Raw genomic sequence first — 27,466 nt, 5'->3', positions numbered from 1 at the left:
TTTGGGTGCAGTCCATGGTACATTGGGCTCTCGGGGATGTTTCAAAGCTTCTCACCCACCAACACCTCAAAGTCCTTCTGCCCAGGGCAGCTCTCAATCCATTCTCTGCCCAGACTGTGCCTGTGCTTAGCTGTACTTGTGCTGTTTGAATACAAATAAAATGGTACTGCAGCCTCTCTAAAGTGAAGAAGATCCTGCAGGGCCCTTTCTTTACAACTTGGAGCTCTCTTAGATGACAGCAGGAGAAATGCTGAGTGTTCTCAATACTGCAGCTTGCATCCTGTGTCCCATACTTTGAGAAATTTATAACAAATACTCCGAGAAGGGGAAAGCAAAATAGTCCACTGGAAGGAATCTAGAAACATTGTACAAATATGCAGAGATGGAGGAGGTATGACAGCTGAAGTGCAGTTGAAATTAATTAGGAAGCTAGAAGGCATAGGAAGATCTGTACGAACTGATTTATGGAGTAAAGGACTTACTAAAAAAGTTTTAAAAGCTTTTTTACCTCTGGTTTTATTGGTAGGTGAAGGATGTACAAGTTGATGCTGTTAGAATTGTGGTAGCTTGGTTTTTTGGGGTTTTGTTGTTTGGTTTTGTTTTTTTTCCTTTTGAGAAGGTTTTATAATTATCTTTCTGTACAAAGGGCAGGATATAGAGAAGTTTGCTTAGCTGTGCACAGTGAAAGAGACAACAGTTCCAGTTAAAATGCAAGAAATTCTGATTAGGTGTAAGAGAAAAAATACTCCCTGTGAGGATGATCAAACCATGGAAAGGGCTTATGCCTGGAGAACTTTTGGAATCCCCAGTGCTTGGAGGTCTGTGGAACTCAGCTGAGCATCCTGATCATGATTGGACCTACTTAAGAGCAAATGTTAGACTGCATAACCTCCAAAGTTCCCTTTCAGCCTTAAATAGTCTGTAATGGCATGAGTCACTAGACTGACAAGCTTGTAGAATTAAACTCTCCTTATATTTTTAGATTATTAGTCAGATTTCAGGAAGTGTGGTATTTAAGTTTTCCTTCGTTACCACCAGTGTTTATGACCCATGGATTGTCTGTATAAAAAACGTGTTGTCTTTGCTGTCTGAGTATGGACTGAAGTTTGTGCTTGGCTTACAATATTTCTGAGCTCACAGTTATTTTAGGAATTGTAGAATGATTGACCTGTGTGTAGAAAATGGATGGTTTTTTCAGTTGTTTCTACTGTATTGTTTTTAGGGATTCTCAGTCAAGGTGTTTACATTTTCCTTCCTGAAGAGGTAACTTTTGGTTAGATGAGCCCCAGAGCTGCCATGTGGCAGCAGTCAACACTTGAAAACTCTATGAACATACAACTGAAACAAACACTGGTTAAACAGTAAAGTACTTTGGTTTATGTACTTGAAACACAACCATTTTGAGAATTTAAATAGAATGGCAAAAATAACTTAATGTATTTTCATTTTCAGAGTATTTACCCGGTGTTTGTGGATTTTTGAGGGGTGGGGGAGTGGGCTTGTGGCTTTTTTAAAAGTCTTTCCAGTCATGAATGAATCTGGAGAAGTTATAGTGGAGAATGATTGAAGGGGTGTGAGCAGACTCAAGCTCTGAGAAAATGAAATAGAGTATTTGGGGAAGATTAAGTCATAATGAGTTCATCCATGCCCCCCACATACCCATTGTGGAAGTGCAAGATTGTTTTCTAAACTGTTTGAGTATATGGCTAATAATTTTTTCTACAGATGTGATTTATCCAAGCTTGCTCTTCCTTCAGAAGATTAAGGAATAGATTGTTCTTAAGTGATTTCAGAGCTCAGTTTATATATGTACCACTATAAAACATAGAACTTAACATTTCAGGCACTTAGTTTGATTTAAAAACTAAAACTTAGTTGTATTGGAGGGAAAGATTTCATTCAGTGGATACCAGTATAATTTCTGTTACAGCACAGCATGTCTTGAGATTATATCCAACATCATTAATTTACTTCTGCCATCTCATTTAATCTCTTTGAATTTTAAAAAACAAATAATACAACCAGAATAAACAAAACCTGTGGAGAAAATAGTAAATATGAAGTTTTTGGAGGTAGTGTTTTCAATATGCAGCAAGATAGTCAAAATATCTCATCCATAGGGCTTAAACTTTTCTTTATAGAAAGAGGATTTTTTACTCTTCCTCTTTCCCACTGAGACAGCAAAGTTGTTGCTATGCTCAAATTGTCAGAGTTATCTAATACACTGTAAGGGTGGCCATCCCTTGTGTGCAAAGAGATGGAAGTAATGCAACAGACTGTACAGTGAGTTATTTTCTTTCCTACTATAATGAAGACGGGAATTACACAGTAGCTCCTGCAGGAGGCTTCCCTGCCCTCTAAGGACGTCTGACTGCATTTAATCTGATTTCCTTCATTAAAACTGAAATGAAAGGAATGCATGAAAAGGGGAGATGCAGTTATTTTTGCATGATAAGTACAGATGGGGATATGGAGTTGTTTCTAAATCTGAAAGAGCATTTTAATGCCATAAGTATTACAGGCACTGCTCTACTAATACAGTTAACCTATGCAATAGGATTTAATGAGGCCACAATTGTCAGTTTCTATTCCTGTGGTAGAACTGCAGTGTAAATCCCAGCTACTAATTGCTGGTGTGTTCAGATGCCAAGTCATAGAACAGATGAAGGAAATGATCAAATAAATTCTCACACTGATTAGTTCCCTCATTGAATTCATCATTCAGCCGCTAATTCTGGTGCAGGGGTGGGAAGGGTCAAACTTTGGCTGGAAGCAGCAAAGCTGTTGCTGCCACACAGGAGAAAAGCTGGTGCTAAAGTGAAGGGTGAGTTGTGACATTTGTAGCCTGGCAGTAATGTTCTAGAACAACACTTCTGACAAACCACAGTGCTCACGTGAACGCCTGGCTCAGGTCTGGTTTCAGTTCCTGTGCCACTGCAAAATAAGCCTGTGCTGGAAGCACCTGGAGTGTGCTGGAGGGTGCTGGAATGGTGATTAGGTTTAACCTAGATTAGGTTAATGGTGAAGTTTAACCTAGATTAGGTTAAACTTGAGTTTAGCTCATTTCATGCTTCTGAAACTGGCAGGAGCTGGGAAAAGAGGGAGTTAGCAGATAAAGGGAAAGCAAGGCAGGCATTGAATGCAGCATTGTGTAATAAAGGCTGCAGAAAGGCAGGGGCAGTTGAAGGATGGAGTCAGTTAGGTGTGGTTAAATAATCTCCCTGGAAAGTAATGAGCTTCAGAACATGTACTTTATGACTAAACTTGTTCATTTTCATGGAGCTGATGTCATAATGTACATTAGGGACAAAGTCAGCAAACTCTGGTTCATTCTTTTAACAAGGGCTGCAAAAGAAAAAGGAATTAAATTTGGCACAACTTATTCAGGGCAGCTGTTAAGGTGCAGATTCTTCCAGATTACCCTGGGATATCCGTCAGGAGGGCAGCTTGGCTGTCAGGATCTCCTCTTTGAGCTCAGGAAGAAAGAGAGGAGCATAAAAATGGGATTTGGGGGTGGGTACCAAAAAGAACATAGGCACTTCCTCAGGGTGTGCAGGGATGGAACTAAAAAAGCCAAAACCTTGACTAGAGGTAAACTGGAAAAGGATGTGAGATGTAACAAGGCATTTAGTGTAGGCATATTGGTAAAGCAAGGAAAATGTGACTGAGAGAGGGTAATGAAAGAATTAAGTTCAAGAGTAACTATTTTTGACAGTAGTCACTTGAAAAATTAGTTAGAACAGATGTTTTTATGGATTAAATTGCTCCATTACAGAAAGTGGGTGATAGTTGCATTCACAGGATGCTATAATGAATCCTGCTCTTTGTTACTTAAAAAGCAAAGTTCTTAAAAGTATTTGGAAATGAGTTTCCAGTTTTTATTTTCTTGTCCTGCAATGAAAAATTGAAAGCCACGTTTCAACTGACATCGATACCTTAAGATCTCCTAATTTAAAGTTCTTCTGTTAGCCATTTTATGTGACTTTTAGAAATAGGGTATAAAAGTCTTCTTTTATGTCATCTTGTTTAGTAATTGGAGATTCACAGAGGCTTTTCTTTACTCATAATCAGATTTTAATAGAGGGGATTAAAGCAGATACCTGGGAACTGGTGTTTCATGGGTGTAACATGTTTTTAGTGCTAATACATAGCTGGTGCCCTGAGTCTTTGATCTGAAAAGAAAAATGTGACTAATGTGGTTTATGCCAGACTTAGCCTTAAATGGCTGACTGAGTAAATTCAGTGTATTCTGGAAGGTCATTATAGAGGTGATCATGTCTTTTCTTTTGCATGGGCAAATTACTTTCTGAAACTGTGCACAAATATTTGCACCATTGTTAGTGAATGTGTGGGTGTACTCTAGAAAGTGAAAATAAATAATCTTCTTTCAGGAGAAGCCTGACCTTTGATTGAAACTACATTCTATTTTGAGGGTGATATGATTCCTTGATCCTGGCTTAATTTTATCTCCTCCAAATACACAGGTTAACCTCCTTGCTGCTCTGTTAGACTCTAGAAAATGGCAGAAGTCCCATAAAACTTCCTTGAAGAACTGTTCTGTCACTTTTGGTCTTGTGCACAGAAGATTTTGCTCCTGTGGGTGTAAAGGAAAAATTAAGGTCCATTTTGTCAGTTCATGTGGATTCTGACCATGTGCCTCTGCAGGGGATAGTGATTTTTAGTGTCAACCTTCAGCAGCTTAGTTTTAGCCCACCAATATAATCGTTACTTTGCTGTCTCAGAGTTCTGTATTGAGAATCATCACCTCATAAGATTGCTGATACCCAAGTTCATAACATTCTTTATGGCATGTTTGGCCAGTATTATTCAAAACCACACTAAATTTAGAAAACTTGATCCAGAGATAATATTTCTATTTGAATCTTTACTTGTGTGCTGTTTCCTGCACCAACCTCTGACAGGGCTTGAGAGACCACTTCATCTCATTGTGTTGGTATAACTTAGCCACACCTTCACCAGAGCTGTCTCATTTATGAGGCAGGGTCTTAAGTCTTTATCTTATGCCTAGAGATTTAATTCCAACCCCCCTGCATGGCAGGAGCACCTTCCACAAGACCAGGTTGCTTAAAGCCCCATCCAGCCTGGCCCTGAGCAGGTGGATTGAGGCTTGATATTTAAGTCAGTGGGACTTGATATCAGTTTCAATATGTACTCCTGTACTGTGTAATGTGCACAATATAAAATATACCCCAAAAATGGAAGTTAAAGATGAACTAAAGATGAAATAAATGCTATTTTTGCATTTTATTAATAGTGCAATATATAGTTTCTTTTCACACCCCAGTAGATTGTCTTGCACCCTTCTCTGGGTTTTCACACCTCACTTTGGAAATCACTGCTTGTCCTACAGAGAGATGCCCTAGGCAATATAAACAGGAGATCTAAAGACCTGAGAGAAATTACCTGTGAAGAGTCCTGCAAGTTTTTTAAGATATATATATGTTGGTGACTGCATTTGAAACAAGTGGGTTTGACAGAGTTTGATCCCTGCATGTTAAATGCATTGGTTTATCTTCCCTTCCTACTTCTGTATTTCTTGGACTGGGAGTAGGAAAGGCCAGGTAAAGCTTTATGACATTCAGTGGTCTGTTTTACAGCAGCTTTTCAAACCTGTGGAACAACTGCATGTTTGACTTGGTTTATTGCAGAATATAGGAGTTCTTGGTTTCTTTTAATTTTTGTAACTTATGTGATGTCTGTGTTCTGTTAATTCAGACTAAAATGTTCTGATGTTTAACTTTGAACGTTAATGATACATGTTCACAGTGCCAATATTCAGTATCATGTAATCTGTGTTTGGGACATCTTTATTTGCAAACCTTTTGCTAGGTACTCTCCTATAAACAAGTTTTCATCATCTTTATGGGTATCTTAAAAAACTAGGAGTTTGGATTTTTTTTTTCCCTCTAAAAGGGAACTTATTCCACAGCCAGCTTAGGAGAGAACAGAGGACCTTTGTTTTATTCGTTAAAAACAAAAGAAAAATTACTATAGTATAAGCCAGTGAGCCAAATAATATTTATAAGCTTAAGGAAGTGAGAGCTTTGCTGGATTGTCCTAATCTTGAGAAGTGATGACTCTAACTTTCCTTTGGACTGTGAACTTTATGGCTTGACTGTGTGCTGTCCCAGGATTTAGCTTGCCTGCCCTTCTCCCATGCTCCTGTACTTGGCATGTGTCAGGCTTTACAAGGGCTCTTGGAGATTGTTTTGGTTTGGGCTGGTTATTGTGTGGCTTTCATGTGGTTGGCTTCTCAAACCCGTGCACCCAATCCCTAATGTATCAGCAAACATGATGGGTTATGTAAATGCCAGTCGTTTTAAAATTATGGGAAGAGTCCATGTGCAAATAAAAGTATGGGTAGAGTTTAATGTTCAACATGAGTATATGCTGCTTCTTTATGTGCTTTCCCAGACTATTTATGTGCTATTAGCCTACTTTGATCTGGGTGTTGTTTTTTTTTTAATTGGAACTTTATTGTCAATGAAATTCAGCAAATGAGAAGCTACATCACAATACTATCTGCTACAAGGGTATATGATGAATAATTGAATATTCTGTTGAGAAGAGAGGAGAATAATGAGGTCATCTTGTTATTTGACTAGTAGTGTAAAACTCTGATTATATAGAACATCAAAAGCAGAGTAAGATTTCCTTCTGGCAATCTTCCATTCTTAGAAGGGAAGTAATGTCTGGAAGATGTATGTCAATCCCTCTATTCTGTGCACTTTCTAAAACTTTGGGACAGGAGTGAAGGAACTGCAGGGGCTCTATAGAGAAGTATGAATTGGTGCTGCAGCTTAAATTCTTCTGATTGTTTTTCTGTGGAGATACAGGGCTTGAGGTATGATGCAAAATTTAGCCACTTCCTAAAACACTAAGATTTTCTGCACATAAGAACAAGAAGCCACTTACCACACAGCTTGTCTCTAGTTGGTTTCCAGTAACTTCTTGTCACTAAGGAAGGGCAGTAAATCAGTTTATCCTTAGTTGCACAAGCCAAGGTGAGGAAACAAAGCTGATTAGGTACTCAGTAAATTAAATTTTGTTTACGCCTTAAGAGATGTCTCAATCCACTCGTATGAGAGGCATTAGAGTACAACTTCCTGTGGCCTGATTTGCTTGACTCTTCAGACTTGTTTGTATCATGTAGAATTGGCAGGTGCTATTTATAAAACAGGGTGGACAGTTTCATAATTGGGTTTTAAATTTTGGATGCCCTGGACTCACTTGCTGGTAGCTATGATGCTGACTTACTTCTATGCAGCTGGTTTGTGATTATGCAAAGCTTCAGTATTCATAGAAGCAGATAAAGGAACTTAGCCAGATAATTATGATCCTAGTTGTGGGGCAAGAGAAGCAAAATGAGCCAAGGGGAGCATTGTGTACAAGCTCTAATGATTTTTTTTTATTGGTTTGGGTTTTTAAATCATGAGTTACCTAGTGCACTTGTACCTTGTGTACAGGGACACCTGAGATGCAGTACTGAACATGGGATCAAGGTTGTCTTACAGTCATAAGTGCAGATGTGAGGGAATAGAAATTGAACTACTTAATTTTCGTTTTTCTTGGGCAGTGAGTGAAATATTTGGGTGGAACATTCTTCAGCATGTTTAAGGGTGTTGGATTTCTTTCAAGCTCTTCCTCTTGTGTTAACTCTAAAATTTTGCTGATGAGATTATGTTTATTTTAAAGGGTGAAGATGTCAACCGGACACTCGAAGGTGGGAGGAAGCCTCTTCACTATGCAGCAGACTGTGGCCAGCTTGAGATTCTGGAATTTTTGCTCTTGAAAGGAGCTGACATTAATGTATGTATTATTGTATTTGCAAATGGGTCTTAGTCTTCCTACACACACCAAAGAGATTGGTGTAAGTGCTTAAATGGTCACTGAAAAGTATAAATCAAACTAAACAATTCGATGCATTTCAAAATATTTGACAGGTGGGATTCTAGAGGTTAGAAGTTCACAATTATGCTTGTTAAATGTTTTAATTCTCTTTGGACACACTGGAAAAAGTGTGTCTCTTCTTTAGAGACATTCTTTCTTGTTTAAGACATTTTGCTGTAGCTTGACATGCATGGCTTCTTGTTTTGAAAAGACTTGACTAAGCTATATCAGCCTTCCAGAAATCAAGTTCCCAAATACTTTAACCATACACCCCAAATGCTTACAAGCCTTAGAATGCTTGTCCAAAAGATAACATGTAAGACATCTTAGCTTTAGTTCCTAACAAAAATGCTAGGATTTCGCTCCTGGATGTCTGGAAAGATTATTTCTTCCTTGGGAATTTTCCTAGCTGGGGAAGAGTTAAAAATAGCATTTCAGTTGCTCCATTTCTTATTCTTTCCAGGACTGTAGTTTAGAGAGAAGACAGCCTAAAGAATATTTCAGCCAAAACTGTTTTCTGAAGTGATGCTGCCTGTGAAGTGGGAGAATTAGGAGTAATGTTTTTAAATTGGGAAAAACTTGTCAGCTGAAGCTGCACAATTGGCCTAAAATTATGGACAAGCTTTGGGATACCTTGAAGTCTTGTGGAAGATATATCTTGCTATTACCTCTTTTTTTAAATGATAACTTTCCTGTATTAAAAAAGAGGTAAAAAATCCCATGGAATGCATTTCTGGCTAATATCCTTAAATTTTTACTTCCTTACTGATTAAAGAAAATTAAAAAGTTCTGTGAAACATTATAATGTTGTGTGAAATTGTCCTTCAAGTAATTGTATCTCAATTTGCAGGCTCCAGACAAACACAATATCACACCACTCCTATCAGCAGTCTATGAGGGCCACGTTTCCTGTGTGAAATTGCTTCTGTCAAAGGTGAGATAGGAATGTTTTGAACAAGTTATCCATTAGCAAAGCATATTACTGGGATTTTTTTTTTTGCAATAAGATTATGATGCTCCAGATGATATGTTCAGAACATCAAACAAATGCCATTTGTGTAGCTAAAACAGAGAGGGTACTGTGATCATGGTGAAAGATAGCTGAAAGAGAAAGTTGAATGATTTCTGTTGTGTAGCAAAAGTAACAGTGACCGTAACAGTATTGTGGGCTCCAGCTAGAGAGCAGAGCTGCAAATCAGTAAGGGGAAAAAAAATGCATTCCTTCAGTGGATTTGGCTTTGGCAGCTGTTTAAGTGCTTCATGTGATGCAATCTCTGCTGTGAAGTTGCTCAGAGGTGTGGTTTCCCTCGACTTTTGCCAGATGACTGAGAACCCATCTGGGTTGGCAGAGGGAGGGGAAATAAAAGTAGGAAGCCAAGCTTTCTCTGTCCTACAGCTTGTAAATTTTGTCCTGAGGAGAATAAGTTTAATCTTTCTCTGTTTGCACTTTGATTTATATTACAAAAGTGATCAATTTTACAAAGCCAGTAGTTAATTCAATCAATCTTTTTTCTCCATTCACATGCACTCCTTCTTGATTACACCTAAGTCATTTGGCTAAAGGAATACTTGCCATGTAATACTTTCATGTGCCACTTCCAGGGTAAAGTTTTCCTTAACTGCCTCAATGCTGCATGAATTTCACTTAACTTTGATCTTGTCTGATATTACTCTATGCTTTTTTGTAAACAAATGCAGTGACTATTAATTTACTATTCAAATGGTGTATCCAACTTGCTTAAATTTATTGTGAGGATTGATCCTTCATTTAGGATCATCAAAAAATAAGGTATCCTTTATCCCATGTTGATTTATTTCCATTTCTGGTTTGGAGGGTTTTCCAACCTAGATTAGTTCAAATAAGAAATTACTTTCAAATTTCTTCATGCAGAGTTAAATGTTGATTGCTTCCATTTACATGGGCTAGCTGATGAAATATTTATAAACTGGAAGTTGGCTTATGAGCTCTGTCTGTTTGAGGCAGGACTTATATGTAGAGATTGTTCTGTCTCTTAACACAGTTATTTTATGAACCTTGTTTAACATTAGTTTAAACTAATCATGCCTTGTTTGTACCATAGTTCTTTGGCAGCAGATACCTGGGACTCAGGAGTCAACCCTTACTGAAAGATCTAAAAATTCCTGACTTTTTAATGTTCTTCCCAGTTACTCAGCCAACAATCTCCATTGCTTTCTGTGGTGAATGGACTGTGGAGGTGTTTGAAACCTTTTACGTGAAACTCTCAAGCTGTTGAAGGGAGGAGAAGGAGGAATATTTCAAGATATGTTTCAGACATTGATCCATGTTTTTCTTTAATAATCTGGTGTTTGATTTGTAATGTAAAAGGTTGTGGTTTTTTAGTGTCAGAGAAGCCAATATGTTAAAATAGACAATTAACAGTTTTGAAAGCTTAGAGAATGAGAGCTATTGCATAGGATGCAACAAACTTCATCCATTTGTTCAACTTCCAAAATAGTTCTGCTTTTGTTTTACAAGAAATATCCTGTTAAGTTGGGCAGTTTAGCCCCTTTTTTCTTCTCTGACAGTGGCAAAAGGAAGAGCTGTGAGTATGACCACATCTGCTCACTCATTTCCCTCATTCATGGTTGCTGTACTGGGGATTTCAAAGGTGCATCCATCTGTCCCCTGTTCAGAAGTGTTGGCAGATCTGTTGGCCATGACTTTATCCATGTACTTTTTGAACAAGAAAGCATCTGCCTCTGTTGTGTCATCTGGCAACTCTTTTTAGCAGTTTGCTGCTTGCTGTGTAAACCAATCTATTCCCAGCTTCGTTAAGTGCCCCCAGTTCTGATTTCACAGTTTGGTGGGAGCTCAGCTCTCATCATGGGTTCTGTGCTTGTGTCTTTGGGTTTTTTCCAGAACTGCAGCTGGAGCCAAGTAGCTCATGTGTGGCTCTCAGAGCCTGTTTAACATTTGTGCTTTGCCTGGTGACTTAAGTGGGCAAACATCCTTGTTTGTTATTACCCTGCCCAGGAGAGAGGGTTTATATTTATTTGTGTATGTGTATTTTCGGAGTAGAACATAACACAAATATTAGGAACTTTTTACTTTGGGGAAGTAGAGAATGGTATGAAATCATTGTACTTCCATGAGTTTTTTAATAAAGTTGCTTCCAGGCAGTGTTGTACTTCTACAAATTAAAGTCCTCTTGACCTGACCTTTATTGTTTCCTTCTCTTTTTATTGAATGTAGGCAGGAGTCCTTCTGTCTAGCTAATGGCCAATTTTCTAAATTTATTAGTACTGAGTTTAATAAACAGTGTCCTCCTTGGGTAGTCATGACCATCCTATCCTACATTCAATAAAGCTGTTTTAGAAACCCAGGTCTTGAATATCAGTAATTTTTCTGAAGTATTTTTCTGAGGGGGAGAGAGCAGTCCTATGTTAAGATTAAAACCTCTCTTTATACTTCAAAGTTATCCCAGTTAACTGTTATCTTTGGTACCCTAAATGCTGGTACATTGGTGGAGAGTTTTATGAATTAAAGTTCTTTAAATTCTATCAGGTCAGTTACTGCATAGTTGCATTTTTCTTCAAATCAGGATTTTCTGAGCTTAACATCAAGGAACAGCTTTGAAGCCTTCTTGATTTACACATAGATTTTAATCTGAGTGCTATCTAAGCAGTAGAAATAATCAACACCTGCAAAAGAAGCTATTCATACTCTTATTTGTCTTTCTTTTCCCTGGACAGCTAAGATTATAAGTGTTGAATACCTGCTAAATCTCTTGGGGGTTTTCTTGGGGGAAAAATAAATGTTTAACAAGCCATGTTCCCATGGTTTTAGCTCAAGTGTGTGTTTGCAGTAACCAAATTGTTATTTGTTGGGAACAGGCTAATTCAGCTCATGTTCATATGCCAAAGAACTGCAACATCCTTGTACTGTTTGGGCCAAGGATGTTACACATGATAGGAGAGAGGAAATACTAAAAATTGCCCTTGTCACTGGAGTGAACTCAATGCATCTCTTGCACTGGGAGTCTCTAGAGGCCACAAGGAAGATGAGCAACTCCAAGAGGATCAGTTTGGCCAGTGGACCACAAGACTGGCAGTGCTGCCATAAAAACCACTGCAAAACCATCTTTTTCAAATGGCAGGTTGAGTACATGCAAGTAAAGAGTGTACAAGTTTCAGAGAGGGAAATATGCTACATTGTGAAAAGTAGCATTGGTAGCACATCACCATGGTATCAGATCCAGTTTATTAGACTGTTAGAGAAGTTTAGGGAAGTGAGAGTTGTCTTGGGAACAGACATGGTCTTATGTATGGAAGTTCAGTGGGAATTTGTGTGTTTGATTAGTGAAGAAGCTATGGAAATTCTAGATACATTATGTCCTTAAACTACTCAGTGTAACTTAGTGGTAACTAACAATCTTCCTTGTAATTGAGAAGGGATTTGTACCTACTCTGTGGAGAGCTTATGCATAAACTGAAGACAAGCCTCGGCTGTACACACTTTTGACAAAATGTGTTTGTACCCAAAGTGTTTTTCCTGTCATTTTCAAGCGAGATTTGCATATCATCTTGCAGAGTTGTTCTGAAATCAGTCCTGTGATCTCTAATAACTTTTGTCCCCTTATTTAGCTACCCTGTTTACAGTTTAGTCTGTGTTTTCCCTTTCATGAATGTGATTACACAGTGCTCAAAGCAAACATGACTAGTTAATCACTCTGTTTCCCTTCTTTTGTTCTCCTCCCATAAATCTGGCACGGCGCTTGTGCTTACTTGCAGCAGTTTATTCTAATTCTTTGATTTATCCAGTTGGTGCATTACCCTCCAATTTATCCACTCGGTGCATTATCCTTCATTTTCCTGTTGCCTCCCTATTCTGTTTGGTTGCCTTTTAGGTGTAGACATAACTCTTTCAAAACAAACCTGAGCAGTTTTGGACTTGCAATGATTTTGTGGTGTTGTTTTTCTGATGTATCAATAGGGGACATTTTTTTTTCAGAATGGAAGAGAAGAAAAATCCTTTATGAGTGTGGCCATTTTATGATATAAAACTAATATAGTATGATTTGTTGGTAAATCAGCTCTTTCAGGTATTACCTGTGTAATTTAGCATGTGAGAACTTCCTGCACCATAGATTTTGTAGAAGTGTTACGCTGAATTTTTGCTTTTGTAAGAGTAGTTGTTGCTGGAAACAAAAAGTAAGTCTATGATTAACTGATAATTTGTTGCACTTGCAACTTTCTGTGTAACAAAAATTGTGGCTTTTTTCCTTATTTTTAATTGACAAAGTTGGAATCTCAGATTAGCTGCATGCTGAAAAGTTCTGTACATAAATCTCGTCTGATTGGTTTCTGAATGAAAACAAGGCACTGCAGTGGAAAGCTGTATGTAATCAATATAATTATTCAAGTTACGTATATTTGACACACTTTGTACTGATGCAGCCTGGCTTTATGAACTGACAGTCCTTCCCATTGTGTTTCCAGGGTGCTGATAAGACTGTGAAAGGCCCAGATGGACTAACTGCCTTTGAAGCCACTGACAACCAGGCAATCAAGACTCTTCTTCAGTGACGGATGGACTGATATCTTAAATGTCTCTCCTGTGGCCTCACACTGCTGCCTGTCTGCCACTCTTTGCATCTTCCAGCTTCTTCAGCTAAATACTTTGGGGGGAGGGAAATTCTTTATGAGTCAGACTAGTTAGGGGCTTGTATCAAAGATAATCTGGTTGGAGAGGGTTGAAAAGTATTATGAATAGTGTCCCTCTAGGACTTCTTTCCAGTGCACAATCTCTTCCCGTTTCTAGTGAAAATGGAAGAAGGAAGACAGACCATGCTGAATATTTGGCTTGTAAGCCTTCTAGATTAGCACTAAGATTTTTTAGATGGGTGGGACTACTTCCTTTAGATGGAAATACTGTGCTATGTACCTGAAACTAATTGTGAAGGAGACAATAGTCCCATGCTCTTAGTGTCTGCCATAATCTGAAGTGTAGTAATGTAGGTGGCTGGGTTGCTCTTCTCTCTTCTCTCTCACTGGGTAGCTTTATTCTTCTTCTGCCTAAACCTTCTGTTGCAGTTTTGAGGACTTTTGATACTAGTTATTGGAGCTGTTCTTTATATTGACTAATTGGATGTCACACTAATGTTTTCTGACTCTTGAGCAAACCAAGAAAGACCAGCTGAGGCATGGTGGTGTTACACTCCATAATATCTGCCAAGGTACTTCTGGATGCTTGAATTTGAAGTCTTGCTATCCCATATTTGTTTCAGTCCAGGACAGACATTTTAAATAACTGCTTTTGAGAGAGAGGTCAAAATTTCACTATAGTTTTTTTTCCAAAAGGCATGTAAGATGAAATTTCTTTACTCACCACATCAGCATAAAATTCCTAGACATGTGTGAAAGCTCCAGGCTGTTTGGTACACAAGGATAATCAAGGCAAATGTGGAAAATGAACAGTAGTTATTTAGCCATTCAGATCAGCTGAATATTGTTGCTAAACTTTTCTGGTAAACATAGAACCTTTCTATGTTCAGATGTAGAAGCAGGAAGATGTACAAGCAGAAGTCTTAACTTGCTCTAACTACTACAGAATTTTTTTAACTGTGCATATCTTCAAATGAGTGTTTCATTGTCAAATGGATGAACCTCTTAAATTCCATTAAGGCATGAGGCTTGTTCTGGAAGTTCCCAGTGTGACCATACCCCATTAACCATTGACTTTTAGATAAGATTTACTATACTAGTATGACAGTCTTGATCATTCATGGGAAGGTATTTAATGATGTTGTAGGCACTCCTGTCACATCTTGTGGTCCTCAGGAATATCTGACCTGCTGGCTTTCATCCTGAAAACTTTCATTAGACTCCTGGTTCACCTAAAACTGATTAACAGGTTCTATACCATAAACTATACATCTTCCTCTCTTTTGAAATACAGATTTCAAACTTTCTGGTAACAAACAGAATACAGAAAAACAAGTGTATATAATATAACGTCTCACGATGAATTCTTAAAACAAAAGTAGCTGATATTTTTTGGGTATCACTGTTGAAATTGAGAGGATATATAGAAGTAGACTGGTGACTACCACTCGTATTTAATGGAGATTTAGTTTTACTTGAATAATGTTGCATATTAGGATTGAATGTCTCAGATATAAATGCATTGCATTGAGAGTGTAAAATGAGAGCAGGAACTGATTTACATCTACACATAGCAAAAGAAAAGCAATGGAAAAAACAATCAACTCTGGCCATAAACTGTACAGTGCAATTACTCTGTTTCTTGGAGATAGGTGGCAAGGAAGAACGGAAGGGTTGGAAATCAGTGATAAATCAATTGATGAACTGCTGATAAAAGAACATTTGGTGAACAGTGCTTTTAATAACTATTTATAAGAGGACTCTTTAATCTTATCTCTGATCAGTGCTGGATTGTCATGTCATTGTAATAGTGTGAACACAGACTATAGGTTTAACTCTTTATTCAGCTATGAAAGTAACAATCTTTGGCATCAATTTGCCTCCATATTATGCTATTAAATACTTAGCTATTCAAATACTAGTCTAGAAAACTGCAATCTGTTTTTACGTGGAGAACTTGATAATTCAAGTTTTTTGTGTTGATTAGTATCAAGTTGTCCGGCCATAGTGGTTTTGTATTTTTGTTGGTTTTTTTTTTTCTTCTGTATTCTTTCCTGCCCTTCCCTTTAACTCTCATTTAAGTGAGCAAAAAAAAGATCATCTTTGTACTAACTCTTCTGGAGATTCACTGAGGCAATTTTGCCTCCCTTTTTCTACGATTATGGGGACACCTTATTTTTTCTTACTTCACCCTGGGGGGGGGAAAAGAAGCAAACAGACTTCAGTGAGTCAAGTGTTAATTTGGCTGTAATATATACCCAAGCTGCCTTTTGAGATAGTTAAAAAGATGGCATTTAATGTTTGGCTTATAAAGAAGAAATACTTTTCTGCTTTTTGCACTACATAACAGGTGTTTAATCATTTTGCCCAGGATTAAAAAAAAAGGTAAAAATAAAAGCTTATACATTTGTAATTGTCTCAAGACTGGGCTTGTTCATTTGTTTCTTTCTTGTTAGCTATTTTGTGGAAAAAATAATGGGTGGCTTCCTCTATCTTTGAATAGGTCCTAACTAGATAAAAATACCAAACTGGAAATTATTTTTCATTCTATAAACAGAATTTAAATACTTTGTCAGACTGGAATTGCATATACTTGGAAATCCACTCTGTTCTTAAACCTTTTCCTTTGAAATTTGTGCTGAATAAGTTACAAACTTAAGTATATTTTCAATTTTGTACCCTCTGTTCCCTTTTTCTTACAGGGAGCAAATGAAAAAAGGAGTACAATAGTTAAATGGAACTGAACATAACATTGATTATTTGTAGAAGAGGCTGGCAAGAATAGAGTGTCCTAGGTCAAGCAATTGCAGTGTTGCATGCAAAATTTCAAAACGAACTTGTCTTAATTATATTTTGTAAATGGATAAACAATCATCTTTCTACGCAGTGACAGAAGAAAAATTAGTGCTCTGTGCATTTTGATATTTGACTTTCTCTTTTCACCATTGTTAACTGTTTTGACACAGTTGGGTTCATCATTATCATGGTTCATAGACATCAGAATGCTAAATGATACTGTATTTTTAAGTTTGTGTTGCAAGAATGAATGGAATAAACTTGAATTGTGCGATATGAGAATTCAGAGTTTCATTTCTCTTTCTGCTCCTGTGTTTTATTAACCTCAGGCTACAACTTTTTATTTGCCTGGAAGGCATCTAAGTTCCAGCTCACATGTACAGTGATTAAACTGTTTAGCTGCTGCTTATAAGAAACATGGAATGGTAACCAAATATATATAATGTTCTTTGTGGTTGCTTTGAGGGGCTTTAAAGTACATCCATTTAAAGGGGGTTTTGATAATTTTTGTGGCCTTGTAGTCTGCTTTTCCTGCTTAAATGGTTAAGGTTGAAGATCTTCTGTTCATGTTAAATTCTAAGAGACATTCTGTAGATAGAGCAATGTTCCTTCTATTACCTGTGAAGACTGAAGCAAATTGCTTTCTCCTTCATCAAAGAAATTGAAAACAGTTATTAACAGAAATTGCAGCTAAAGTATGAGTAAAATTGTATAGAAATGTTTATTCATTATTCTTGTGACATCTTTACAGTGACTTTGTCAGGACTTCCTTTTTTAACTTTGCTTGTCAGTAGAGATTTGACTCTAATTGCCTGAAGTGTTTGATATGATTTATTTTTAAATAGACACTTATAAAGAAAAGTACAGGAAGATGTGTCAAAGTAGAAGAACTATAAATATCAAAAAAATATTTTAAAATAAATTAAATTTTCCTGGTTTTCTCTGCGAACTTTGAAACTTTGAAAAGTTTACAGAACTTCTCTTGCTGTATGCACAACCTTTCAGTCAAATATTGGAGAGAACAAGTGTGTATTCACTATGAATACCAAAGCATTTCAAATGGTGTAATGGCCAATGGCAACTGATGTGCGTGGGCTTCAGTTCTTGTGTTCATATTACTGATTCTTTGTTCTGTGAGTGTTTTTGCTGTGACTTTGGGGCTTTTTTTAATGGGCAGTTTTTCTGCAGGAGGAAATATTCTCAGTTCAAAATGCAGATTTCTTTCACTCACATTCCTCAGTGACTGGCAAACCAAATTCATCTATGCAAGTAAAGAGTCTCTAATATTTATCTATCTATGGCTGATCTTTCGAAGGAGAATGGTTTCCTATCCAAAAGGATGTTGGCCCAAGAAAAGAATTTTTTCAATTGCACCACTTGATGGTTTCTCTCAGTTTGGAGAACACTACACTCTCAGAGCTCTCCTTAAAATATTTATGTTTTACTTGTGATCTGACATCTGGAAACAGCTTTCAACTCTAAGCTATGCCATAAACTTCCTAGATGAGTGTTTGAAAAGCACTTGGTTTCATGCAGTGCCTTCAGAGTCTTCAAACCCATGCAATTTTTGTCTGCTTGGGAAGTAAATGAACATTTTTTGCCTAGGATCAGGGCTTCTCTCTTCCCACCCTAGCAGTCAAAACAGCATTTTCTAATTTTAAACTTGGAAGTGTTACATTTAAATACCATTGCTTGCTATTGTGACCTAATGTTTTGGAGAGCCTTCTTTTAAATAGAAATCCTGGAGTGGAGTCTCCTGTGTCTCCACTCTTCAGGTGGTGTTTGGAGAGCACCTGAGTGCACCTCTCCATTCTTCCATGTCCTTAATGTCTCTGGGCAGCATTGCAGGCTGCCACAGAGCACAGGATTCTTTTGTGCTTTTCAGTCACTTGTTTACTACTCAATTTTGCAACATTTCAAAATTAAGAATAGAGGCTTTCATGCACTGAGGTTCATCTCGTGGCCATTCAAGTTAAGAGGCAGGACAGAGTGCCAAAACCAAAACAGACTGCATGTCTCAATCCATTTATCAAAATTAATTAAAGGAAAATTTATTTCAGTTGTCTCAAGCTGAACATAAATTTGAAGGGTCCAAAATTCAGTCTCAAAAATAGTTTCTTGGCCGGCGAGCTCAATTTTGGTGCATATATTAAATAATTCACCTCTGAAACATTTCTTTCTGTGTGTTTCATATTATTTTTCCTCTAAATGAAAGTAATTCCTCATTGCATTTGAAAGAACATTCAGTTTGTTCAACTAAAGCTTTTGTCTCAAAGTAAAATAAGCAAGATCTAGTTTGGATTAATGTTTTAACTCTTTTGTCGGAAAAGTATTTGGAGGTGGGAAGTCTTGAAAAGTATGTAACTCTTCATGGAAGTTAAATTATGCTTCCTCTTTCCTTTTGAAATACACTTTTAGTTAAGATATGTAGCCTTTTGTTTTGAGTAGCAGCATCTTGTGACCATGTCCAGCCACCTTTTTTTTTTCTTTCATTATTCTTTTTATTTATTCTTGTATTATGTCCAGTGGAAAACCAACAGATCTGTTTGATTGACACAAAATATCTTGTTGGTTGGTTGGTTGGTTATTGCCAACTTCTCAGTGCAGCCACCAAACCAGATCTACAGCAAATCAATTTTGGTTTTACATTCCAGAAGTCTTTCCCAAAGTTTTTTCTTGTTACTTATAAATATTTTGGTGGGCTTTGTCTTGCAACACTATTGGGGAGGATTTTTTTCGGCGGTCTTTTGCATAAAGCAATAATTTCACCTTTTACAACAAAAATTTATCTAATACAATATTTTGGCCAAAAAAAAAAATTAGCCTGCATGTGTGTGTGTCTGTTACACAAGAAGATTTGTGCTGAAGGATACCTCGCATCTGTACTTTTAACAAGTTGCTATGAAAAGTTAGTGCTGCACCTCCTACCACAGATAAATCTGGAATAGATTTTGAGATACTAGCGAGCTGCCACTAGAACTGGGATCAATACAACAGCAGCAGATTTTTTTTTTGTGACTTTGCACATGATGCATTAGTGTGTAACTCTGAACTTCATATAAAGTGTTAGCAAGTTGTATTCACATTTTAGTCAGACCAAACAATCCTTTTTCCAGCCTGACAACCAGGCTGGAAGGACACCATTACAGCTTTGGGCCCAAAAAGTGTAAACAACAGCAAACTAAGGAGGGCAATCTGGGACGATGGGACCTCATAACCTGAAGCTGTAATTGGACAATTAACCCCAATATGTAAATAGGCCAAAACTTATAAAAGTGTCAAAACTGGTGACCAGGATTCCATCTTGGGTGGAGCCATGGCTGGGATCTTGTACTGCCGAAGGTGTATCCTTGGAAGGCCTTTTAATAAATACCTATTATTTATTTATTCCTTTAACACTGTCCAGCCTCTGTTCTAGGTAGCCTCTCTAGGCATCACACAAACTTCTCAGTATTTCAGTTATCAACTTCTTTCCTTCTCTTTTGGTCACTGAAGATGTAAGCTGATGGGAGGATTATCTCTCAGGTCTTGATACACCTAGAAGGGTTTTTTAGTGCAATTTGCAGTCAATATCAGTCATATTTCAGAAGCACAGAAGAGCACATTTAGAGATGCGACAGATGGTGGAAGCACACACAAATTTCTAGTGTCAGAGGCTGCAAACATAAGAACAAGACCTAAAATTATAAATTAATGAAATTGCTGAAGGTAGCTATATGTTTAAATATTTACAGAGCCATATTAAACAGTAACTTGAAAGAAAATAAATCCAGCCTACAGCAACGAGGCTGCATAACCTGTACACTTAATAAGGAGATGCTTCTGAGGCTGTGTTCTTACTATAAAAAGCTGAGTATATAGTGGCCATCCTTTCTTTAAAAAAGTAGGACCCCAAAAGGAGCTAGAGTTGGGCTTTGCAGGATTTTAAAATATTGCACCAATGAACAAGACAGGCAAGTGAAGGATAAAAAAGAAGATCCCATAGCGACTGAGTAGCTTTTCACAGACCAGTTTCTATTTCAGGCTGGTTTCTTCACAGTTTCTATTGGAGACTAAATGCTTTTCAGTAACAATTATAAACCAAGTTTATAAAAATCTGAGCTGTAGACTAAGGAGTTGGAGGGCAGTACATGTTGAGGTAAGGCAAAGAAAGGTGTATTGCATTCAGGTTTTGTGTTTGACAAATCTGAGCACCTGGTAATTTAATGAATAAGAATTTTTTTGTGCATCTGTAATTAATTAGATATAATCTAATTAATTACAATTGTTGGCTTTTGTTATATTTTGAGTTTAAGTGTTTGGTAATACTTGTGTGTCTTCATGCTGAACATATTTTTCATTGCCTTCCTGCTTCAAAATGAGAAATGAAACATGTTCTCTGTGAATTGGGTTTTATTAGTTTTTAATTATTTCTTTTTTCAGAAGATCTTAGGTGTCTCTTGCTCCTCAGCCATTTGGGCTGGAAAATGCTGGTTTTATTGCACTGCAGTTTTGCTGTGATGCAGAGGCCCATGTCAGTGCAGAGCTGCCTGCTGCACACACAAGCCTTTCCACTCTGGAGAGGAGCTGTGACACTCTGTGGGCCTCTAGATGCACTGGTGACTGGGAAAACCCATCAATAATCTCATGGCCATCTAGGCAGAAAGCTGTTACCTTTTAAAAAAATGTTTCAACCAGATTGTTTATTTATGTTTATTTTTATCTAGTGATAAAATACCAAAGTGAGGAAACGCTGATTTGAAAGACCTTACGTGAGTTTGACCTGCCTGGTAGAAAACTTCCTGCAGATAAAAAAGTAAATCCTACTGGAATCTCTCCCAAGGAAATGCTGAAATCTTTGCCAGGTACTAGGTACATGTGCTAAGGTGCACCCATGGATGGGTCAGGCCTCAGGATTTTCTGAGGATTTGGAATGTTTCTTCAAAGGTTCTGTGTCCCACTGTTAAAAAGCCTGTGGCCAAAACCCCAGTGTGAAGCTTTGTCATTCTTGCCAGCAGTCCCATTCAGGAATCACTGCGGATGCACAGTGAGAGGGTAGCAAGCTTCTTTTTAAGTTTTATGTCATGTAAGTGCAGCAGTGATGAAGGCAGATATCTAGTCAGGGATTCAACTTTGGAAAGATTTGACTAAGAACAAATACAAAGCTTGTCTTGCAGCAGCTTTGAAATTATACTAGATCTATTTTTTGACAGGTTAATAGTAAGAAATGTCACTTTTTAATATGTTTTCAGCAGTTGGGATTATTTTTCAGGGTTTCTTTTGTCATAATGAGGAATTCAGTCAGGTTTTTCCTTTGTGTTCAAAAATTCATCTATCTGTAATGGTAGATGAATTTATTATTCTGTGTCTTTTGGGTCTTTTAAAGCTGGAAGTCATGTTGTGTATGTTCTTTGATTAAAATAGAATAATCCCTTGTTGCCTGAGGGAAACTTCTGTATGTATAAACAGTCAGAGTAATACCTAGATTTTTTTTCCCCTTTAATTACTGTTCTTTCAGTTTAGGAAGAAAGAGAGAGGGTAATTCATCTTACTCATGGACCATTGATTAGCAGATAATAAGAGGTAGGAATTTCCCTGATTTTCCTGGACTTTGATAAAATTTTGTGGTTAAAAATTGATACTTTATATCTTTGGCAGGGTTAGATAAGAATAAGAACTGATGAAGTTTTTGTAAAAGCTGAATGCTAAATAAATTGATCACATCAGACATCATTGTTATCACAATTGGTACCTAACATGTAAGAATTTCCTCTTGAGAACTGAAGAAAATAGGGCTGTTTAATCCCAACACTTTCTTTGTAATAAGGAATTAAATGGTTGCACTTGGGTTTGAGAGGCAGCTGGTAAGAAACATGAAAAGCTGGTATGAAAATAACATTGGTATTCTGCCACTTCCTTTCCAAATGCAAAACAAATAAACAACCTCCTACCCTCCCCTCTCAAAAAAAAAAAAAAAAACAACTACAAAAAAGAGGGAAAAAAAAGAAAAGAAAAAAAAAAAAAAACAAGCAACGAACAAAAACAACCAGAAAAATGACTTTGTGCTTCTGCCTGAGAAACTGGCACTTACCTAAGTTCTTGTTGGTGTTTTGATACCTATGGTAGTACTGGTAGCATCTTATAACTGGTTTCCCCAAGGTTGTGTGACTACATCAGAGAAATATGAGATACTCAGCCTCAAAGGCTTGTGTATAACCAAAATGTATCTGCTCTGTTTGCCACCATGTCAGGAGGCAAATGCTTCTGTGTGGTGTTGTTTTCATCGATATCCAGGCCAAGTGTCTACAGGAGGCCAGCTCTTCTCAAAAACTTTCATCTTTTCTACTCCTGTGAGATGTAGTGCTTCCCTCACTTGAGAAATACCAGGGGAAAATATTAGGGAGGGTGTTAAATAGTTTCACTGTTTTAATCTGTGGCTTTTAGCTCTTGCAAAGATAAAGTTGAACTTTGAGCGTTGTTCCTGCAACAAGTTATTTTTGCGGCAAAGGAATTCAGACTCATACAAGAAGTATGTGGGGAGAGGAAAAAAGAGAATTTTGTTGATTTCTGGTTCTCCAACATATAAATAAACTCAGGGCCCAGAAAATCTGTGCCTTCCTCAGTTTCACAGTTATTTAGCAAGTCCCTCCTTGACAAGATTTGGTTTGACCTTGCCAGTTATGATTTCCCTCTGGAAAGGTGTGATCAGGAGGAGGAAATGCTCCTGAGTTTAAGCACTGTTAACCTGTGCAATGCAATTGCCCAGGGTATTACTGCCAAGTTGAAGAACTCTAAATGTCCTGCTTGCATGTCAAGAAATAATGCTTGGCTGGAAAACCAAATGTGGTTAAAAAGTGGAGCCAGTGGTGGGGAGGACTTTTTAATAAACACAAGAAGCTGAAGTGTGCAGGGTTATGTGCAATTCATGTGTCTGTGCTGTCAAAGCAGCTGGGTCCAAACCATTGCTCTCTTTTTGATTATGAATTGATGAGTTTTGGAGGAAATTGCATTGGAAGGTGATGCTTCAGAAAACATCTCTAGAGGTAATACATAAGAGGGGCAAAGCAGGATATTTTTAGTGTTATTAGGGAAACCAGAAAATTATCAGGTAGCACAATAGAAGGAAAATAATGCACAGTGTGCATTGCAAAAAATTTGGTAAAAAAATGCAAATGGCAAAATGATTCTTGCAGCAAAGCTTTCTTTGTGGCTGGGGCAAGAGAAAGAGTTTTAACCCTACAGGAAAGGAAAGCAATGAGTGTCTGTTGCAATGCATTCACTAATAAATTTCATGTTTACACAGTCCAGTAGTTTCTGCTGCACACAGCTTTGACTCAGTATAGTAAGGCAAATGTTGATAAAGTTCAGGGGACTTTTTGTGCTGCAATTTGGGAGAGAGCAAAAGAAGCTAGTCCAAACTTGAGATATTATAATATTTTCAAATTAATTAATTGTGCTTTTTCATTTAGCTTTTTTCTTTTATTGTAGTCACAGTTTTAAATACATGGAAGCTGAATTAGGGAATGTTGCAGCTTTGAAGTTCTTTGGCTCAGTATTTGCTTTCCAAATGGTGCTATTATTTAACCTTGAACTGTAAAACCACTATATTCTGCTGAGTTGAAAGAGCATTGTGAAATATAGTATTGCAAAATGCACAGGAAAGCAGTTGTAATGTTTCTTCCTGAAACAGGCAAGCACAGCAGGCCTTCTAAAATGCAAAAGCCTATTTAACATTAGCAGTATATAAGCGAACAATAATTACCAAGAGCTGCTTTCCACAGGCTTTCTACACTTTCAGACTTTTTTTTTTTTTTGAGAATGACCACATTCTCTTAATTTACATACAGCCGGCTTGAGGTTGTGAAACTTCCTTCTGGTTCGATTACAGAGAAAAGTTTGAGAACCGCTCACCCAAGGCAGTAATCCTGAATGCAGAAATAACACAGAAAAGTTTGAGAACCGCTCACCCAAGGCAGTAATCCTGAATGCAGAAATAACACAGAAAAGTTTGAGAACCGCTCACCCAAGGCAGTAATCCTGAATGCAGAAATAACACAGAAAAGTTTGAGAACCGCTCACCCAAGGCAGTAATCCTGAATGCAGAAATAACACAGAAAAGTTTGAGAACCGCTCACCCAAGGCAGTAATCCTGAATGCAGAAATAACAAAGATAAACGCCTATTTCAATGCAATAAACAAGCACTAAGCTCTCTCCACTCTGGAGCCAGCAATCCCAGTGGAGGTTGGGAAGTACAAATCTATCTGGCTGAAGGTGAGCTAATCCACTGTGACAAAGCTGTGGGTTCTCCTGTCCTTGAGGCAGCTCCCTGCCTCTTAGTGGCAGGAGTGCCTGTGGAGGGTGGCTGCAAATGACTTCATTTTTCACAGCTGTCACCTCCAGGACTGCTTTAAGCTCTGCTGAACACCTTTTTTACTCTATGGTCTTGCACGCCTTGCTTGATGAGCTTCCATGAGTCAAAGCAGAAGAACTATAAATACCAAAAAAATATTTCAAAATAAATTAAATTTTCCTGGTTTTCTCTGCTAAACTTTGAAAAGTTTACAGAACTTCCCTTGCTGTATGCACAACCTTTCAGTCAAAAATTGGAGAGAACAAGTGTATGTTCACTATAAATACCAAAGCATTTCAAGTGGTGTAATGGCCAATGGCAGCTGATGTGTGTGGGCTTCAGTTCAGTTCAAATTACTGATTCTTTGTTCTGTGAGTGTTTTTGCTGTGACTTTGGGGCTTTTTTTAATGGGCAGATTTTCTACAGGAAGAAATATTCTCAGTTCAAAATGCAGATTTCTTTCACTCACATTCCTCAGTGACTGGCAAACCAAATTCATCTATGCAGGTAAAGAGTCTCTAATATTTATCTATCTATGGCTGATCTTTTGAAAGAGAATGGTTTCCTATCCAAAAGGATGTTGGCCCAAGAAAAGGGCCTCCCACACTGGAGGGAGAGGAAAATTTATTCAAAGGGTGGCATGCAGGGGTCTGGTGTGAAGGGTCCTTATGCCACTGGTGTGACATGAGCTGTCCTGGCTTCTACAAATGTGTTGCTGTCATTGCAGCAGTGGTGGGAGAGTTACAGATACCCACAAAATGGCACTGTGGAGACACAGCCAGGAGAACATTGCTGTTCAGTTCTTTCCCCTGCTGAGAAGAATGGTGTTCCCAATGGTTAAGTGGCCATCTCTGGATTCAGCAGAGCTGATTTCCTTGTTATTTTGTTTGATCTTCAGACAAATCATTTGTGCTGTGGTTTGGTGAAACAGTTAAAATAACAAATGCTGCTGAAAAAGCAGGATTCCCCCCCTCTCCTCATCGTGGTTTGAGCTCCAACCTCTTTTCCTGCGTTAGCACTACTTCTCACCTGGTCCTAAAGAGAGCTGAAATAGCAGAAAATGCAGCCTAACAACAACAGCAAAACTATTATAACCCTGACACAATATTTTAACTGCTGTTAGCGAGAAGAAGCAAAATTTTCTTTCTTAATTGACAGTACTGACAAAAGTTGTTGCTGTCTGTGGATTCATCACATCTGGCACATTCCCCAGGTCTTTGCTAGGTCTTTCCCAAGTTTATTGTAAATGCTAGTGGCCACAAGAATCTAGAATAATCAAGAGAACATAGTCACCTTGGTGCTCACCTTCCCTTTCAATTCATTAATTCATGGGTTGGATGTGCTCAGCCCAGTCCTGAGGCTGGTCCCTAGGTCACTCCAGTATTAACCTCTGTCAGCAGTGAGAAATGGCTCCTGATGTCCAATTCTTTCTGCCTCCCGTTTTAAACTGTGCCATGACTTTTATCCGTGCTGATTGCCAGATTTCTTCAACAGCTTCTTCTGAAGGGATTTTCTTTTTTTTGTCCAAAAGTCTTTGGAAAACTTAAACATTTTCTATCCAGAAGTTTCTCTTCTTTGAAATCAACTGGCTACCAGGGGTGAGGGGCAATAGAGAAGAAACTATAGGGACAATTATTTTACAAAGCATAATTCCTTAACAATCAGTAATTATCCTGTAACTTCACAGTCCTTGGGGGTTCTGGACTCTGACTTCAAAGGAAGCAAGAGAATGCAAGCGTCCCAAACGTGTAAATGGTCAGGCAATTAAAAGTTCTCCTTTTCCCCAAAGTCCTTGTGAAGCATCCTACTCTATAAACTGCTCTTTACAAGGGTAAACATATGCTTAGGGGAGCAATCGATTCCTTTCCTGAATGAATGAATTGATTCCCTGCCCCTGCCTCTTGTGGCAAACAACAAATTACCAGTGGCTGTTTAAGGCAGCCTCCATGCACGACTTCATCTCCATCTAAACTAAGTTGGGACACATCATTAATTTTGGAGGCCCTGGAATGGAGCAAGCTTGTATCTCTGCAATATGTTCCAGAAATGCATTGCAACTGAAAATCCAAGGTTTCCAGCAGGCTGACATCTCAAACAGCCTGTGACAAGCCATCAGAGTGTCTTGTGTTTCAATTACTTATCATCAGCCTGTAAATACAAACCATTCCTTTGGAATTTGAAGAAATACTTTGAATGGAAATGTATCAACTTTGCTAGAGTTCCCCAACACAATGATAGCATGGGCAAAGAGCTGAAAAATAAAATTAGTAGTGCCTGGTTCTTGTGCACCATTTGCATGTGGGAGGTTTGAGAGAGGAAGCAGATACTTGGAGATAAAAGCACCATGGTCAAGGACAGAAATAGAAGGAAAATTCACAGTCTCCAAATTCTCAGTCAAGTTCCTCTGGGGCTTGTTGGTAATAAATCTATTTAGCGCCTTATAGGGGTGTCCAGAAGTCCTGGCCAAATACTGGTGTCTCTGCTCTGTGATACAATGCACACAGGTAAACAGCTTATAGCAGGCTAATGTTTGACATCAGCTGCCACTTCAAATAGTTCTGAGAGATCAAAAGTCCTCAGTTCCAGTAGGATAAACTCTGAATGCTCTGAACGCAGAGGAAAGCAGCAAGAATGATCAAAGGTCCTGAAAACATGCAATAACAGCCCTTCTGATATGTAAAACACTCCTTCAAAGAGGAAGGGAAGCTGTCTTTCTCCATGGCTGTGGCAGATGAGATAAGAATGGGTATAAACTACAGTGAGGAAACTGGTATCAAGAAACAGTGAATTTCTGAAGCATTTCT

At 37.9% G+C, this 27,466-nt stretch overlaps 1 protein-coding gene across 1 annotated transcript in view; it reads left to right on the top strand.

Moving 5' to 3' along the window:
- MTPN (myotrophin) overlaps positions 1-16,614 on the top strand; it is a 30,772-nt gene extending 14,158 nt beyond the window's left edge. The window contains exons 2-4 of the mRNA XM_030959732.1: positions 7,717-7,830; positions 8,762-8,845; positions 13,372-16,614. Coding sequence (XP_030815592.1) covers positions 7,717-7,830; positions 8,762-8,845; positions 13,372-13,458 — 285 coding nt within the window. The 3' untranslated portion in view covers positions 13,459-16,614. The remainder of the gene's footprint in view (positions 1-7,716; positions 7,831-8,761; positions 8,846-13,371) is intronic.
- The last annotated feature ends 10,852 nt before the right edge of the window (positions 16,615-27,466 follow it).

The sequence above is a fragment of the Camarhynchus parvulus genome, chromosome 1A (genome assembly GCF_901933205.1).
Source record: "Camarhynchus parvulus chromosome 1A, STF_HiC, whole genome shotgun sequence".
In the NCBI taxonomy this organism is placed as follows: domain Eukaryota; kingdom Metazoa; phylum Chordata; class Aves; order Passeriformes; family Thraupidae; genus Camarhynchus; species Camarhynchus parvulus.
This window is presented reverse-complemented; position numbering and strand designations above follow the sequence as displayed.